The sequence below is a fragment of the Solenopsis invicta genome, chromosome 2 (assembly GCF_016802725.1).
Source record: "Solenopsis invicta isolate M01_SB chromosome 2, UNIL_Sinv_3.0, whole genome shotgun sequence".
In the NCBI taxonomy this organism is placed as follows: Eukaryota; Metazoa; Arthropoda; class Insecta; order Hymenoptera; family Formicidae; genus Solenopsis; species Solenopsis invicta.
The window spans coordinates 8,341,693-8,360,843 of record NC_052665.1 but is presented as its reverse complement, the minus strand read 5'-3'; the positions used below and the strand labels follow the sequence as shown (position 1 = coordinate 8,360,843).

The window sequence follows — 19,151 nt, the reverse complement described above, 5'->3', positions numbered from 1 at the left end:
TTCTTATAATATCAAACTAAAATATTCTGGAATATCTCCTATAAAGTGTATGTGGCACAAATTTTTCTTTCTCTTTCTCTCTCTATTTGTTTCACTCGTGTATTCAACACATAGGATAGAAAACCATAAAATGCAGTCCTAAATCCCCTCACGCTTCAGTTGATCCTCGACGGCGATTTCGCTCCCCGTTAAGGGCAACTCAATGCGAATGCAGCACTGCGTCGTTAGCTTCAATTGATTTTATTGCCAATAAAATCAATGTTTAGGCTCGCTGGGAAGGGTTTTGCGGCGGTAAAAAAAAGGGGGGTGCGAGGCACGGCACAAAGCTGTCGCTCACGAGAGCAGCGCGACGCGTGGATTATTCGCTTTCCTGTCAGTAGACATTGCACAATTGAAATCTACGTCGGTGGTCACACGTGAGCGCAATCGTTTGCGGCGGAAAGGGTTTGGACGGAGGTAAACCGAGAGGGTTTCGAACGTGCCCGAAACCTACCCGCCGAGCGTCCGCCAATCGTATGTACCCCACCTCTTTATGGACTCTTCGAATTAATCGTGTCGTGAGTTTACTTTTGCTTTCAAATTCAATCTTACGTTCCGCTGCTCGCTGTGCGGCGGCTCGTCGAGTTAACGAGAAATCCCGTATTCGTTATCAAACCGTGCAACGCCAGTTCTGATCACAATCAAGACTCGTGTACCCATTTGACATATGGATACTCAATTTTACCTTTACAGAAATTTTATTCGAGATTCACTCGTCCTGAAAATTGAAGCTAAAAATTGAGAAGTTACAACAGATAATGTTTCACATTATTTTCCTTGAAGAAATCAATTTTGTATATTATAATACGACTTCTCTCTGTTAGATTTCTCTCGTTGTGCTAAGCCTTATCTCAGGGGTTATGGGTCTCACCGGAAATTTCAGTAGTTTATACGATAAGATAGGCGATCTTCAGCAGCTACGAATGTTCCTTGCGCGACGGGAAAGCATCTGACACAGAGATTAGGCCAAGCGCGCGCAAAATTGTCTCGCAACGATATGCAAATCGCGGCATAAATGCTAATTGTAATTGCCCATGAAATGAATTCGAGGGCTCCCTCCTGAGGTAGGGTTCGCTTCGTAGCTTACTAGCGACCTTTGCCCTTCGACTTTACAGAATATAAAGCGATAAAACTACTCGTATTAATTTAAAAATTTCGCATTCGAGTCAGTTTACAACTGGCTGACTTAACAATGTTATTCATTCGTTACGTAACGAACAAAGAGAACTTTTGCAAGCGATGCATTCTATTCTCAGCACAAAAAATCTCGCCAAAATGTTATCTGGGAACATTATTCACGTACAAATCTCGTTAACCACTTTTTATTCACCCTGCACACTCAGCATGAATATATCTGAAAGGGCCAATTGTCAAAGAGAAAGCTAAAACAGTTCGCGAATCGGAGGGGATTCGGTTTTACGGTAAACGAAACGAAATGATATGATTAGGACGTTAATTCGTTTCCCAGTACATATTGCTAACGAGACTAGGACGCAGTGTCCGGCAGTTTCGGACGAAATCCAATAATACTTTTAACAGCGCTTTCAAATGACTTCTCCTGATGAAAACCGCGTAATCAGAGGCTTTGATCTCAATGCAACCATTCCGATATTGCTAGGCGCGTCTCTCGATACCGATAAACCTTTTATACGCGATAAACTTTCCATCTTGTCTGCACAATTCGCTTATTTAGCATGCGAAATTGCGCGGGGATTAAGATCTCGTCTCCAGATCTGAGCACGTACTTACCGTCGGACGAGCCGGAATTATGCTGCTGACAGTTTGTAAATGATCTAGTTTACGACGCGAGAAAGTGAGGGATATGATGCGGCGCGTTTCAAAGTAAGGCGGAAAGGGAAACGGCGATAGGAAGAGAAAGAGACAGAGAGAGAAAGAGAGAGAGAGACGGGGTGAGAGAACAAAGAATGGAGGTTGAGATCAGATGAGGCACGAGAACGGGAACGTCTTGTTGAACTATTCATCTTCACAGCGATCGAGTTTTCGCGTCATTCACAGACGTGAAGTATGGAAACTGGGTATACGGGGTATATACAGATTAGATATTCTCGAGTATGCTTCATCGCTATATACATGTATTTATTGTATTTAGCTGGACAATAAAGTTAGACCCCTCAGGGGCTCACATCTGTGTATGAGTACGAGATTGGCAACCTCGACGTACCCTAGCTACTCAAAACTCGGGAGTATAGTCAGGCCACTGATGTATGGTCTTCTGGGGATGTGAAAGAGATGATAAATACCGCGCTCATTTATATCACATAACGCGTATTTAAATCACATAAATTCAGTTATTTAAAAACATCTAGAAAATTACAAATATTGTTACGAAATGCTATTAAAACTCAAGCGTTCAAATTACTCGCAGCAATAAAAGGAAAAGGATACATTGAAAAATCTGTGGCTTTCTAACTTGTTAGAGTTCTGCACACATGGATATAAATTTCCACTAGCATATATATATATATATATATATGCATATACGACGAGAGGTTTTAAACAACGTTTGATGAACACCAGGCCCGCCTTCTCCCGCTCGGCCGACGGACAAGCCGACGGACGGATTGACATTTGCATACGATGGACCCGCATGGGCGTTAACTGCTCGGGGACGCGGAATGAGCTACAAGTCACCTGGTACCAGTAATTGAAATGAGGGTAACTTTGAAGAGGGGTTGCCCGAACAAACGAGGAGCTCGAAAGTTCTTTCAGCGGTATACCGTACATTTGCGTGATATTGAGCGTAATTAAAATTATGGTGAACTTCTTTACAAGTAAAAGACTTAATTAATATTGGCAAACATATTTAAAAGAAAACAGAATATATATGAGGGTTTCAGAATTGCCATTATTAGAATCGCAAATAATTATGAGACAGTCAGTGTATTAATTTATTGTAACTATAATATATTTGTTTTTTGTAACGCAATTAAATTTTATTACTTTGAACATAAAATATTTACAATTTTTTTTACTTTCTGAAAGAAATTTTTAGGTCAACATAAATCGTCAACGGTGTAATGTGCCGTATTTGATTTAACTCATGGCAAAGTGTGTACTCCAGAGAAGGGCAAGAAAAATCTGTCGGGAGGGCTGGTTGTGAAACGCGGTTAATAAGTAGAACGGCGCTGGAAAATGCGGTAGCAAGCAGGCACACGAGCCGAAATACCCCTCGAAACTTTACGGACTATGAAAGCGGAATGAGAGCGGCAGGCGGGCGATACTGCGGGTGGTACGGCGGCGCATGGATGGGAAGTTTAATTAAATATCACGCGACATATTATGGTAGGCGGAGCGCGTATGGTGTCGATGGCAAGTAACGTCGGGGACAGTTCGTGAGACCGAAAAGTTCATGCCAACGAGCGAACGAGCCGAGCTTATAGTAACGGACAACGGCAGGGACACTACCGCCGGAAGTTAACGGAGGGCGGCGAGCCGTCCAGACATTTCAGCGTCATCGGTACCCTTTTATAAAACGGCCAGTCTGAAAATTCCATTCGGCCCACCCTCGCGCGCGCGCGCGCGCGTGCTTTCCCTTACATTCACTCCCATCAGCGCGACTGCTGATTCAATTCTCGCGAAAGGAACGGCATTCCTCGAATGGCGAGACCGACAATTTACTCTTTTAATCTTATAATGTTCCCGTCGAAAGCCTCGCTGTGGAGATTTCATCGATGGTGAAAGACGCGCATGGAGCGAATTCTCGATGTACCGATAACAAAAAAAGCTAAGTAAATTATGCCTCTCGTCCGATAACTGCATGAGAATAACAGCGCATGTTTTTCCCTTTAGTGCATTTAGTAATATTATCATGTCGTTCTAGAAAAAGCATGTGGGAAGCATGAGTCGAGAGGTCACACGTCTCCCCTATCCTATCGAAGAAAGCAAATCTTTACATAGGCCTCGCGTTGATCCTTGTCACATTCACAATGACTTGCGAATTAAAAGGCCATGAATATGGTAAGGATGCAAATTCCGACGGTGTTTACTCGGGATCAGTGTTACACGGCAATCTGCATACTCGAGTGTCGGGAGAAGCCGGTGATGCGCGACGAGGGTTGCGAATCAGGTTCGTATCGTACACGCGGGACACAATCGTGCAGGGTTAATCACGACCCACATCCAACATTCCTTCGCGAGGATACCTCGGCAGGAATTTAATCCGCGGCTCTCGCTAGCACATCCCCGAAGATTTCCGCACCGCTCATGATCGCGATCTCCTGCGAAGACACGGGAGTTTCTAATTCGTACGAATCCCCGCCCGGCAGTTTAGCAATCTCGCCGAGTATCATCCACCGTAGAAAAGATCCCCTATTTCGCCCGACCCCGTCGATTAATCCGTTAGCCGCTCGCGACCAACCTGTGCGTACCGTTCAATTATCGAGGGGCTCTTCTCCCTCTCTTACTACTCGACGCTAACTGAGTTGTTACCTCGATAATTCGTACGTCGTAGTATCGGCCGTAACACCGGCGCGGCGGCTCGCCGCATTAATTTGCGGCCTAGCATGAGAATTTCCGCTTAACTGCGCTATCCAGAAACTTATCGTGCACCGTCAGTAATTACAATCAATGTAGAAACCAAACATTTGGCCAATATTCAGCACCACGGAAGTACGTATCATACTTTTGAATACCACAATTAATTTTATTGTTATTTTTATATTTAACTTTATTTAACCAATTTATCTTATTATTTTAGAAAATGTTACATTCATTTTTAACATGAACATGTATAGCCAACTGTCCCATAATACTATGACCATCTTTTCCTTAAAAGTTTTGTCAATGCATATGTTATAATATTTTGATAATATTAGATTTTTAATCAGTGTTTTTTCTTTAAATTCAATAATATTATTAACTTTAAGATTCAGTGATATATCAAATATTATTTAAAAAGTGACAAAAATGAAAATATATTTTTTGCATTTTAAAAAACAATGGCCATCTTACCCGAGTTTACCCTAAAAGTATTTAGTATTATATTTAATTGTATTGTCAGGATCATTAATATAAAATCGGAAAATGCAATTTTAATATTTCAAACTTGTTTTTTATGCAAAAATAGGAATGTGAACTCCATTAAATATCCCTCTTTGTGTCTTAAAAAGAGGAATGCTATTTGTATGCCCATTCAACATGTGATAATTGTACATGTGTACGATTTACATGTGTACGATTTAGTTAGAGTTAAATCCTTCCATTATTTCGACTACAATGTCGGCTTACGGAAAAGATTTACCTGTGTATGGTCGGCAGTAGTTGCGATTTGCTTTGCTGTAAATCGTCGGCAAAGACGACTCTGCTCCCGGCTCCACGTACGCTTTGCTCTTGCTGTCTCTAGGGTCGCTGTATTGTTCCACAACCTCGATTTCCGCCTGCAAACAGAACACAAATTGTTTCCTTCCGTTTTCACGTGAAAGAGATTTTGTACGTATATCTTCGCGTTTGAATTAAATAGCGATCGATATCTGACACTTTCATTAAAGAATTCTCGTTCCTGACAACGCTCGTAACGACACGAGACGTATAAAAAAAATAATTGGTCTGAATTGCTCTAATAATACTAATTTGGCAACGGGCGTTCTCGCGTGCACAGTAATACTCGACTTTGTTTCCCGAGAGAGAACATCTTTCGGAAGGATTATCGTCAGAGATAACTTCGTTTAAATTTACACGATGGAGCTCGGTGCCATTTTCTGGCCCTGAATGCAGCCAATTGCGGTAATACCTTGGCCGGGGCTCGAGGGGATACGCTTCCAGCCGTCCCCTAAATGATGATCGTTATTTCGAGAGAAAACAACTGCGGCGACAATTCGTTTCCGCTGGCACGTGTGTCTCGGTGGATTAAACGTAGCGCTCAAATGATCAGCCAGATGACGGCGAACATTAGCTGGTATCCCGGTTAGTATAAACATTAAGCTTGAAAGCGTAATACATCTTAGTACGGTTAACGTAATGTGAATTGCACGTCTCACGTCACGTTTGTTTTATCTCAAACCGTCTCGACCTTATCTCAACCCGAAGGTACGAATGGGAAAAAGTAAATTCCTCTCGACTAAATTCAATCGACCACGAGCCAGGAAGAATTTTTCGTATTTCCTGCGGAAGCCGTTCAGTCCCACCGCGATCATACGATCGGTGCTTTGCCAATATTAATGCTAGCAATGATAATAAAAATAACGATAATCTTCTCCGGACAGCAAACGACGAAGGGTGCAGGCAGATCTTTGGCACTGAATGAAGAGAAGAAACGATCAATGAAAGCTTTCCTCCTTCTCTCTTTGTCAACGTTGTATCGACGACCGGGGAAGCGACGTAAAAGAAGAAATGAGATAGTACATGAGGAAGCTCGACAAGGCGAAACGAGCAGACATCCCGGCAATGCAAGACGGTCGAGAAGGCGACGGCGGGGAAGACAAGTAGCCTTAAATTGAAAGAGCCCAAAATTGGAATTCTCCTGCCAAAGTTGAGCGCTATGCCTTCAGGGGCTGTTTCGAAGACGAAGTCGATTGCTTCCAGCCACCTTACTTTTCATCCCTCCCCCGTCGCGCGAGCCCTCGTCTGGAACGGATAAATTCGTGGATGTTTATACGGAAATTACGTGGGAGAGGCGACTCCGCGAGCACAGTGGAAGCTGCCGCTCGATCGGCTGTCGCAAATCCGATGACGAACGGGCTGACTCGACTTTCCGCGGAGCGCGAACGCGTCCGCCGAATCTCGCGTCGTTGGTTGCGAAAACGATTAAGCGGGGTTATCGGCGTGCAACGAGGAATCGAATTGCCGTTCGATTCGGCGAGTGAAAGCGCGCGGATTTATCGATGCCTCGTTAAGCGGGTAAAGTAAATCTGTAAAGCTGTCGTGCGCGGCGTTGGCGGCGGGAAAGCGATGGCAAATAATAAACACGCAGACTGTTCCAAGTTGTTGTCTGGATTTCCCTCGGTGTGTAAACCATTTGACCACTTTTGAGGATTGTGCCGAATGCAAATAGTATCACACCCTATCATATTTAGTCGTTAATACCGTTCGATTTATCGAGGGGTTTAATCCGATTATTTGGTCACTGAGTTATAATTTGGCGTAATTATCGGCTAATCTAATCACCCGACTTTACTATATTTACGAGCCTCTGTGGTAAAACGAAAATTTTTCATTACATTGCTGTATTTTGTTAAGAATGCATTTCGGAAAAGCATATCATATAAAACCAATTGATAATACTTTTTAAATATAGAATTTAATTGTAATAAAATAAATTAAAATATAAAAATGTTATACATAAATGTATAAATTATATTATAAATTATATAAAAATTATAATTTATATAAATATATGAATTATATTAAAATAGATTAAAATATAAAAATATATTAAATATGCATAAAAATAATAAAAATATGTAAATATAAAAAATGAAATTTTTGCCGTTTTAAAAATAACTTATTGGAAAAAGTCTACACCAAAACATAAATATTAATGTTGCATCGTTGTGTAAAGAGCCAAGCTATATTAATGGCGAACAGTAATACAGTTCATAACATAAATAACGCCGTAACACAGAATGGCACTCTCGAGGAGACGTCACGTCGGCGACGTCGATCGCTCTTAATTTCGTGTGTGGCGCGGCCAGTATTTCCACGGTATTTGCGATAATACAAGACATCATTAACGCTATGCAGATAATGGCGTTGGGTGAGGCAAGAAAAATGAGCGATGTAAGATAAGACGCACGAAAAAGTGCTATTTTAGCGGCAATAGTATCAATCACTCTCGCTCTCGGACGGGGAGAGGGGGGGACATTGCACAAAGAGTCTGACATCAAGTACTTTTCTTACAGAGTCAATTTTTCTGGAATTCTCATGCAGAAGGACGCGTCCCTCTGAGCTAGTCGGGAATTAATTGCGCTCACTTTTCGACGTAAATTTCCTCACCGTGAGTTAATCGTTTTTGTAAATTCGACTTGGTACAAATGGTGACGAGTCCCCTCGGAGGCATTCCGCCGAACGCTCGCACGTCGCTTCGCGTTTATCAAACAAATAAATGGACGCCTCTTATGATTGAAGCGTGACGGAGGAAATTGCGAATCGAAGTTTTGTGGATTGACGAGGAAAACATCCGAAGTCGTATAACTGCAAACTCTCGAAAGACACGTTCTCCGCTAAAGTTTTACGCCCTAAAGCTCTTTGTTATAGTGATAAATGCGAGCAACACCAGTGCTCGATCTCACGCATAAAATAAAGCGCTAAAGTATTAAGTAGGGCTTACGAGCGCGACTCATAACGATTCACCCTCTCGAGTCAAGTGGCACCCGCTTTCTGTCTTTGTCACGCTTCCCCATCGCTTCGTTGCGACGCTCGCGGGGGTTGTCGGTGACAACGAAGCGAAGGAAACTTTTGTTCGACGCACTCAGGTGTCGTCCTCTCACTCTACAACGTTTCTTTCTTTTTCTTTTATGAACTCCCTTGCGACGGTCGCACGGCGCGGTCTGCGTTTCTGTTTATTTGTATAGTAATCAGACGCCGAGCTGACGGTAACGAATTAAATTTTTTCGAATTAACATATCAAACATGATGATGAATAAAAAAGTGATAATGTATCAAATAAATACATAGCCCAGGTGGGTGCGAAGACATCAATTTATAAAATGTATCTTGTATTTGTGAGAATTACGAATATTTATAAAAACTTTTATATATTTAAAAAGATATTTAAAAGTTGCCTTTTTGCTGAATTGCTGAAACGATCAAACCATTAATTTGTAGATGCGTGAATATGATTAGTTAATATTAAATAATGGAGAAGAATGATTGAATACGAATAGAAACGGTATTGCTAAAGTATCTAAAAATATAACCAGATCATATCTAAAAATAATTTTGTTAAAACTTTAAAATAATTATATGTATATGACGTTCAAGCTGGTTCAAATATGTCAAAACTTTTTGCAACATTGCTCATTAAGTTTGAGCTTTCTAACATAATTATTTTGATAATCCAACAAAATTGTTTTTGGATCTGTATCAAGCTAAATTTTCAGTCCCTTGAGCCAAATCGTGCGTAATTGCCAAAAACAACCACTTCTATCGGTTACTCTGTTTCTTCGCGAGAAATCCGCAAAGCATGACATTTCGAGCGTACTTTCGAGATATAACCGCAGAACGCACGGAGACGAATTTTGTCGCTGCCAAAGCGTTTAGGCGCAGAGCTTGAGGCAACCCCAGGCACCAGAAACCGAGCGGCGGAGCAATTATAAGCAACGCCGGAAGTCACCGCCCTGCCACCGATGCTCCTCGTCGTTCCTTTTCGCATCCGTTGTTACCACCCTCTGACACCCTTCATCCAATGTCCCCGTGTCCCTGCATCCGATGCCCTTCGGGTTACCCGGGGGTATTTTGTCACCACTGTAATTATATTTCTCCCTTCAGCCGATTCCCCGATCGCCCGTGTTGCAAAAATATCAATACTATCGTTAGCCGACAGAACGACTCGAGCCACAGTCACAGGAAGTGACGTCATGCACGCAGCGTACGTAGAGGAGACGGTCGAGGGATATTATTGTATGTGCGGGATGTTATTTTTACATTTTTTGCTGACTCTTTTTACCTAACGCACCACTTCATTCTCAACGCCAGACCCTTCTTTCTCCCCATGCTTTTAGCATTAATATTGATTAACTTCAATTTAATTGACGTGACTATTTGTTTTTATACTACTCTCCTGTTAAAGATGAACCTTAGCGCAGTATTGGTGCAGTACCAGACAACATACTTTATATGCAGGCTATGCAAAAATTATTTGAGATATTTTGTTTTCCTGCGGAAAAGAATGTAACCCCCTGACCTTTTTGATTCACTGCACGTCGCGGGAGGAAAAATATCGATAAACTTTTTTGACTGGGGACGTGCCACAATGGGGACGCGTGAACGTGTAACGACAGTGTGTTTGCTTAACGCAGAATTCATTGAACCGTGAGTGCAGATAAAGGCTCGACTTCAGTGAATAAAGTTTTATCGTTACCGCAATAATGCCGCATTGCGTAAAGGCATTATTCTAAAGTTATATATTGTCGCCGTCTGATTTCCTTAATTGAATTTTTCATGCAAAGTGCTGTAGGTATATACCCCGTTTTTCCATAATTGAATTGCATAACGTATCGTGACAGAATAATACCGAGGTTTGCAATAAATGCCGTTAAATTTATAACGATGTAACGTAAATTTCTCGTTTGCAGGAATATTGTATTATAAACATTTTGCGCTTAAAAGATAAACCATATCGGTTTCAGTTTCAATTTTTCATAAAATGTCAAATCACTTACATTCTCTACAGTAGGACTCGGCAGGATCCATTGCACCGTGGAAGTTGCAGCTGCAGCGCTCGCTGGACGTCTCTTGTTCACGAAGTCGACGGGTAGACTGTAATCGTCGCACAACGATACCTGCAAGCAGAAGTGGAAGGAAATGATATACATCGTGCTCGCTCTATTACCATTTCCCATTAACCACTCCATCCAATGAGAATTTTCTCTCAAACTTTCATCGCTCTTCGTGTCCCTACCTTCCCTTAATAGAGTTTCAAAGTTGTAAGGGATGACTTTTCATCAAATGACGCGAACTCTGATAACTGAAAAACTTCGCCCACGCTTTTTAAGCTCTGCATCACCGGCCCGTGCGAGAGCTGATTTTTAATCTTTAATAAAGTCGCATAAAAATATCTAACGTAACGGATAAATGCATTAATTTATATATAAGTTATTATAATAATAAATTGTTGTATTCTTGTAACACTCAATCCCTCAAAGGATGGAATCAATTTTATTTTCATTTAATGCTTAGAACAGCTAAAGCAAGCTAGTCGTTGCCCTCGCTGATTAGCCTCGACGCTATCGAAGCACGCATTTTTTTTATATGGGGAGAGATAATACATAAAATGTTGCTGAAAAAGTGAAGAACGATCGGCAGACGAAAATCCGCGGGGAAGTATCCGACATCGAACTGCAGAGGATTTCTGCCACTCGACAAATCGCAGGGTAAGCACCCCAAGCCGCCTGTGCGTCCTCAAATCCCCGTCGACGCTGACTGGACCAGCTCATCAGCGATATTTACTGTCTGTCGGAGGATCGATCTATCGATGCGTGAACGCCTCGTCCCACCCCGTGCGCGCCGAGAATCGAGAGCGTGGCCACGGCCTACGTCTATGCGTGCATATAAATCGAGACAATCGCGGATCCCCGGGGGCGGCTTATCGCGTCGGAGACCCCGGGAGGAGTGGTGGCAAAGTCCACGGGGATGTTCGGCTTGTGAAGGGAGTTTTGTTTCCGCGCGAGTCGGGGACTCTGCATGCAAATGGTCTACGTTTATTGTGAGAAGAGAGCGCCCCGTATGAATATGTGAAGTGGAAAACGAAACAAAAGTGGAGAGAGAGAGAAAAAGAGATAAACGGCCGAAGGACAACGGAGGGAGTGAAATGCGTAGGCAATCGGTTCCCGGAAAAGCGGAAATAGCGGAGGTATCGAGAAATGACGCAACTAGCACTTAGAGGCTGGGGGAGCAGCGCCGCGCCGGGTAGAAAAATCGATTCGCAGAGAGCTGCATTGGAGTGCCCCGAGGTAAAGCAACCAGTAAGTTATTTTGCACTCATTTTGCACGGAGTGCAAAAATGATACAGATTGCGCGTGCAACCTTCCTTGACAATTCAACGCATCGTAACTCTCTATTAATTTAATTTTCAGCGCTAGTTGTAGTCGACAGTAGTACTGGAATGCGTATGATCGGACAACAACGGAATCGTTGACAAGGAAACGCGAAGCGATAATAAAATAGACTTTCGTTTGCCGTTAAGCCATGTAATTGGAGCTAAACGGTGTAGTTTTACATATTTCACCGGCTTCAGAGCGTACATTTACCCCTTTGCCGAACTGCGGTGGCGTATCCGCTGACGTCATTGAGGAAGCCAAATACGAACTAGGCCGATTCGAGAGGGTGAATGTAAGGAAATCCGAGAGAACCGCCAATGGGAATCCGCGTAACTGGGAATCATATTTCACGTTGTTTTACACATTATCCGTTCATCGATAATATTGCTGGACGGGGTACTTGCACAGTATTCTAAATACATCTGACGGAGTCGTATATTTAATCTAGACGTATTAACGAGCAGCACGAATGTTGACTTTACAGCGGAAAGAAATTTTAATACAATTTTTATTCTATCAAACCTATGAGTTATTCATGAAATATTAAAATATGATACGCGTGGTTCGTACGCACCTAGCCGATGCGGTCATAAATCACGGCGCATGTAATCCTTAAAGTTTGCCAAAATAGATATTTTCGCCGGGTGATCCCTGAGTGTCTCCCAAAATGATTTGTTTTCCCGTAAATCTTCGACGCCGCGTGAGTTTTCCGAGGGCTCGCTATTGAGTGAGGTCGAAAGCTCTCTCCCGTGGACTGACATTTATAAAGTGCCTATTTACCGTGTTCTAAAGATCTGTTTACTGTGCTTCTGGAGCGCGCTGCGCTTTAGAATGTCATTATAGAGAAGCGAGCGCGAGCCTGCGTTCTCCCGCAACGTATTTAGCAAGATATTTCGCATGGCCGAGATTAAGCCGGAATATTTAGCAAATGTTTCGCATAAATCAAAGCGGTGCAATATGTTCGGAGTTCGAAGCGAAGCTATGTAAATTCATGGTAATACCGCTGGCCACCCTGCAGAGAGGAGTTTCGATTCGCGAAGAGCTGTGAGGGGAGGGGGGATATAGAGCGCAATTGGGGGACAAGCGAAAAGGGAGAACCGAGCGCGACAACGTGAGTCGGAGGGCGGAAGGAGCAGAGAAAGTCCAAAAGGAGGGACAGAGAGAAAGACAGAAAGTGAAAGATGAGGAGAGAAAGGAGAGAGAGAGACAGAAAGAGAAAGAGAGAAAGGGACAACGATGAGCGCGTATTTCATGAACCCCTAAAGCAGCCCTGAGCATTGCGGCGACCGCCACAATCCCATTCATTCTCTTTATGGGCTCCCAAGTATTCGGGAGCGAGCTTGAATAAATCGGAAATTTGCCCCGCGGGGAGCGCGTCAGCCCTCCTCGCGATTTGCCTTTCGGCTTGGTCATTCCCGAACGCTGCGTTTCGTTTCTCGCACGCAAAGCGCGTGATGCACGACTCTACGATCGTTAATCCTGAACCATTTAGTATAAAAAACTGTAGTCGAATGATCTGAACGGATAACAGGAATCTTGATGCGATAATGAGAACTAATCGTCCCACTGTTGCACAATGCTCGTACGTCTTTCAACGAGAACAATAATTTATAAGCTTCTCTTAAGCGGTACGGAATAATGTGATCAATATTCTCACATAATGGGCAAATGCCTTCGCTCGGTAATGACGTCCGGGAGAACTATGGTAATAGGGAGTGATATTAGCGATTGTGCTCCGAACTTAAACTATGTACGGAATGTTTATTCCACGGAACTTCTTGCACGGTTTACCACATTCATATCTATGTCAAGTTGATAATTTTCCAGTCGTATTAATTTACTTTTACAATTTCGTAATTGTGAAAAATGCATGAAAGGATTTTACAAATGTGTGGTCACACACTGATTTTATTTAAAGAGCAATGTTCTACGAACGACATTTTTTGCAGAGCGATATTTTCATTATGATTTTTAATAAAAATTCCGCATTTATAAAATTTAATAAAAACGTAAGAGTCTTACTGCGATTTATTGAAATAGAGTAATATTGGTTTACGAATAATATTGGTTTGCGATACAATGCGCACGACTCTATTGAAAGAACCGTTAAATCGTAGCGCAGCGTAATGGGTAAATTGTGCAAACAGATCGATTGACGATGACATAATTAAATCTAACTGGGAAGGGTTACGACTTGAATAGCTAAGGGTTCCGGTGTTGATACCTCTGCAGAATCCCTAAATGCTCGTCATCAAACTGTGCGCGTAACGTTTCGAGAGTAAATTTGCGTTGCGGCCGGCAAATGTTCACATTCCTTCCATCGAACGTTCTTTAGATTGAAAAAAAGAAAGAAAACAATCGTGAAAGCAGTTCATTAATGCTCGTCTTAAGCATCCCCTCAATTTAACAACTACTACCGTCCAGCCATCTTCTTGAACGTGTTTTCACGAGGTATACACGAGGTATAGAATAGATCGCCACTTTCTTCGCCGACCTAGGCAATGAGTCAGACCATAAAGAACGCCATAAAGGGAGCTAAAGATCGATGAATAGGGTTAACTATGATTGACGATGAGCGAAAGTGCGCACGGAGTCTTCGGGGACTCGCTCTTTTTATTTTCCACGTTGCGGCTATCTGATTCGATCTAACACCAGCAGGTAAACACGTTAAAGTTTCACGAACTGCTCTTCGATGGAACGCAAGAGCGAAGTCACCCGGGGCTATCCAACGTCCTTTCCAATGGCAACGTTCGACGACCCGACATCTTCATCACGTATTTCCCAGATGTACTCATCACTCTTCCTTTGGATATCATTTTTTCTGGTCTACGTTCATTACGTTACCCCCCGGCACCCCGAGGCAACCGGCCGATGTCGAGAAAAAAAAAGATCCTTCGATATCTTCACGAAGGTGATGATGCGCGAACGGACGAAGAGTCTGAAAAACTTTGAAATAGCGTGAGTGGGTGCGAGTCGAACACGGCGAAAAAAAGGACCTTGTATAAAGAAGTCTATTAACTTGAAATTTATTATCGAGATCCTTTTTTATCAGGCTCGTTTATTGTGACGAGAGATCACTTTGAAGAGTATAAATATCGGTTTGCATTACGATTGTTGATCGCGGAGAAGAACTTGTGTCATTATATTAAATCAGAATAAATATATCATCGTTGGAAATCCTTAAACTTCCATGACATTTGATACTAAAGCAGTATCGATTTGAGACATTATCGTTTGAAAGAACAAAGACAGAAGAACACTATATGATTTCACAATTTAAGGGTCACAACCACAGCATCTGAGAGTTCTTTCGTCCCCATTTAAGGGACCCGTGTGTCCTTCGACCAATTCGATGTGCCTTAGACGCTTCGTTCGAACCGAAATGCCTATCGAAGGTCTACGTTCCTTTTTGTCGCAGCCCTTTGTGGGGTCATGAAGGGTCCGGCAACTTGCTCAAAGAGAGCGTAACTTGCTCAAAGTCGAACGAGGAGCTCTACCGTTGTAGAAATCGAGTACTAGCAATAAGACAGACTAAGGGTCGACCCAACAGTCTCTAATCATCCGCCTTTCTTAGGCTCGCTTCATCTTTCTTGTCCCCTCCGTGCATTTCCTTCTCGTCCCTCTATCGCGGATAGCTAACAAAGCCTCTTTAACCGTAATCACTACGAGGAAATATACTAATACTAAAAATAAGACAATGTATGAGAACAAAGTATAAAAAAGAAAGATAACAAATAAATATTTTATTCAGGTTCAATCTCTGGCTGAGCTGTTATTTTTTGCAACAACGTTTTTATAATATTTAGGGAGAGGGACTAACAGACGATGCTTGTTAGCATCATTATTATTAAATTGATTATTAATATCAATTTAATATTGTTATTCTTATTCAACTGTGTTTCGGATCAAAAATTTATTTGGCAAACAAGTTGATAAATTTGAAAAAATATATAAAATTATACAAAAAATTTATTACAAAGATCCAGTTATAACTGCATAAGGATCAACTTTATTATAATTATTTATGGTTTTATATATTGGTCTATTTGCTCTACTATTATTAAATATTTTATATTTTAAAAGTATTTTATATTACAAGTAAAAAGAAGTATTATATAATATTTTTCACTTATCGTTATATTTTGCGTATTATTTTTATTTCAAATCATACATATTTCTATTATACAATCGTCTACGTTTCAAAGTTTCTGTGTGAATGTGAACCAATGTTTTCTCCAGCTTCCGCAATTTTGACAATTCACAAGGACCTTAAGATTCTCCTTCATGCCACTCAATTAGAACAAGCGCCACGCCAAGGACAGATCTTGAAACTCCGACTTCGTAATCTTGTCGACGTGTCTTCTCCAATATCTAAACTTTGTTGGACACGCGATGTCAAGTGCGCGTGTTAAACGGAGTCGTTAAACTTCTACTGGAAAAAGAACGGTAGTCGGCTTAAACGTATCGTCTTAACTTATCTCGTCGAAGTATCCCTCTGGGTAAAAGTTTAAACAGTACTCGAAATGAAACGCGGGGATTCTCCACAATGAAACTTTACGGCTATGAAAATTGCGCTCTTGGTGCGGAAAATAATTAATTTTTCCAGCAGTCAAGCCATTGTGTGGCAAAGCGTTGATACTTAACGATTTGTTTCTTTGGATTGGTATCTTTAGTTTCTTCGCAATTATTAAATAAAAGTCTATAGAAATTCAAAGTCTTTAACTTACAATTATAAAATGCAATCTGATAATTTGTAAATAAATCACAATTTCATTTAACTTCAAAAACTCACAGTCTTGCAAGCGTGATCATGAACGTTAAATTTATATAAATCCGTTTAAGTGCTCCAATAAATTTATCACATACTACACGATGTTCAAAAATCACTATCCCTAAGTGGTTTAAGTAATCCTGTAGCCACAGGCGCGTCATAGGCCGTGGGAAGCTGCAAACAGTGCGAAAGGGTTGCGTCGATTCGGTGCAACCATCATCGCAGGTACCTGCACATACGCGCAGACGGCCTCCCCAACCCCTCGAAATGCGCGCTCGCATAGTCGCAGAAGCGCCGTGATTGTTACGCTGGTTCCTCTTTTGGGATAAACGTCGACCCCTTCTTATCACCCCTTATCCTATGATGGAAAGGGTCCTCCGGGCGCGGGAACGGAACCCCATTGCCTAAGGGGCTGCTAATTGATTTTAGAAGTTCCTCCTTGGGACTTCCCCGTTGCAACATCATGGAGCCCCCTCGGCAAGAGTTTTCGGAAAAGGCGCGCCACCGTCACGGCGAAAGCATCCTGGTTCCAAAGTCGTCTTAGAGACTCTCTGAGAACCGGTACCTCTCTCGACCACCCTTATTTCTTGTTAAACGGAGCTCAACGCGACGACCCTCTCTTATCACGGAACGTTTTAAATCGAAGCTTTCCGTTTTCTTGTTTAACAAGTTGCTGACGGACTTTAGCACGTATCGGAAATCCTGTTAATATCAGTCGACTCAATTTCAAATTATCAATTATATATGTTTTACAAGTTCAATTTGTTCATATTATTTCTTAATTATATGTGCAAACAGAAAAATCTATTGTTAATTAAGCGATTTAAAAATATGTTAGTAAAAAAAGACAATGCTCAAACGTTAACAGGATTTTCGTTACTATTCTAATGATTCTTGTCCCAGAAAGAGAAAGAGGTACATGTACGTGTTTTAATAATTACTAGCGTAACGCTAATGCAGCCTCGAGAGAGTCACGTTCATTTCACGTTGCTTCTTGTTATGCTCGCCGACATCCATCCTCTTTTCTCCGGCGGCTTTCACGTGTGTGCGTTCGAACAGTCGCACAATGAGCTTCCGGTTTATTAAAATCCCACCTACCCAGACTTGCTCGTCACGATCAGCCGTAGACGGCGATCTCACGTTCCTGAGTTTTGTTCGTGTCTGGTCGAACAATGCATCGTGAAATGCCAGGCGAGGCTATCTCGGTGTCACATTTTTTTTCCATTCAGTCGCGCGAAACCTCAACGCGGACAGAAACACGAAATTGCGTGCGTAACAATAGCAGCATCTTCTCTTGCATAGTTTCGTAGTTTCTAATTAACTGTAGCGACGTCGTACCAAGTTGCACGTATCCGACATTACAAATGCGCATTCTTAAAATGTGCACAGAAATGTGTATGCATATTTCGTGAAATATCCAAACGATAGATAAATTAAATGTGTTTGTAATAATTGTAGAATTAAATAAAAAGAACGGGGCTAAGAAGCGGTTATTAGCAAAATCATAGTTTAATATGTTTTTATGTGATTTTATATATTTTTTTTTAATTCTATAAACTGCAACGAGTTTGTAATATTTTAAAATATTTTCATCAAAATTAATTCCATTTCTTTCGATACACGGAGAGTATTTTCTTTTTAAACCCTCTCAAAATCATAGAAAATCGTACAAAGTTATAAGAAAAAATTTCCTATAACTTTGTAAAATTTCTCTTTATATGGAAAGAATTATAGGATTTACGAAAAGCGACATTCTTGTTACAATGTGACTCCATTATTAAGATGCTAGTCGCGCCTTCTAGTCGCGCCTTGATCCCTTTGCGTTATCGCGTCTTCGCACCTCGACGAGCACAAGGGTTAACCCTTCGTTGCGTCACGAAAACACAAACTCGAACTAAGGAAGCCAACCTCGTTAATAACTCGCGGTACATTTGACGCGCTTCGTTTCCGGCGACATTAGCCGACGTTGATCTGGATTAAAACGAGGTCCTCGCCGTTAACGACGGTTGACTCTTATCTGGATGAATCTCCAGCTTTCTTCAGTCAGTGGAGGATTATGCGACCATCGGCTAACAATATATCAATTTTAAATTAAATTGCGTTACATTGAATACATTGCATATCATTCAATCAAACATTATCGTTATTTCAATATTTCGAGATATAAAATTTATTTTATAAAGTAAAAATGTTTTAATTTAAAAAAATCTTGTATGCAATAATATATAAAAGAAAATAACGTGATAATTTTGAAGAGTAAGTTAAATAAGTTTTAAGATGAAAAGAATTTATTTTAAACATTTTGTACCATTTTTATAATATTTATTTAATATTGTATGACGTACTTGAATAAAATATTACGGCCTTACGATACATCTACTTTGCTTCAAAGTTCAAAGAAACTAGAAGTGAGATATTTTAGTTACGAAAGCGTACTGATGTGGATTACGTGAATACGACTAATTACTGAAATGACGAATCGGAAACTGCACAAGGGACTTGCCAATCATCGTGTGATGTTTATTGCGTTACTTGAATGTTCTTGATATTAGCAATATCATGAACTCCCACTAGAATTAACTCTGACTGCGACTTGATTGACGACATAGTTTCCGGGATTTTCGGAA

At 41.3% G+C, this 19,151-nt stretch overlaps 1 protein-coding gene across 2 annotated transcripts in view; it reads right to left on the bottom strand.

Moving 5' to 3' along the window:
* Window positions 1-19,151, bottom strand: part of LOC105200923 — a 203,611-nt gene that overhangs the window by 21,002 nt on the left and 163,458 nt on the right. For both annotated transcript variants that reach the window (XM_026130237.2, XM_039445800.1), the window contains 2 exons: window positions 10,377-10,496; window positions 5,300-5,435 (listed from right to left, as the gene is read on the bottom strand). In XM_026130237.2, the coding sequence (XP_025986022.2) occupies window positions 5,300-5,435; window positions 10,377-10,496 (256 nt within the window). The remainder of the gene's footprint in view (window positions 1-5,299; window positions 5,436-10,376; window positions 10,497-19,151) is intronic.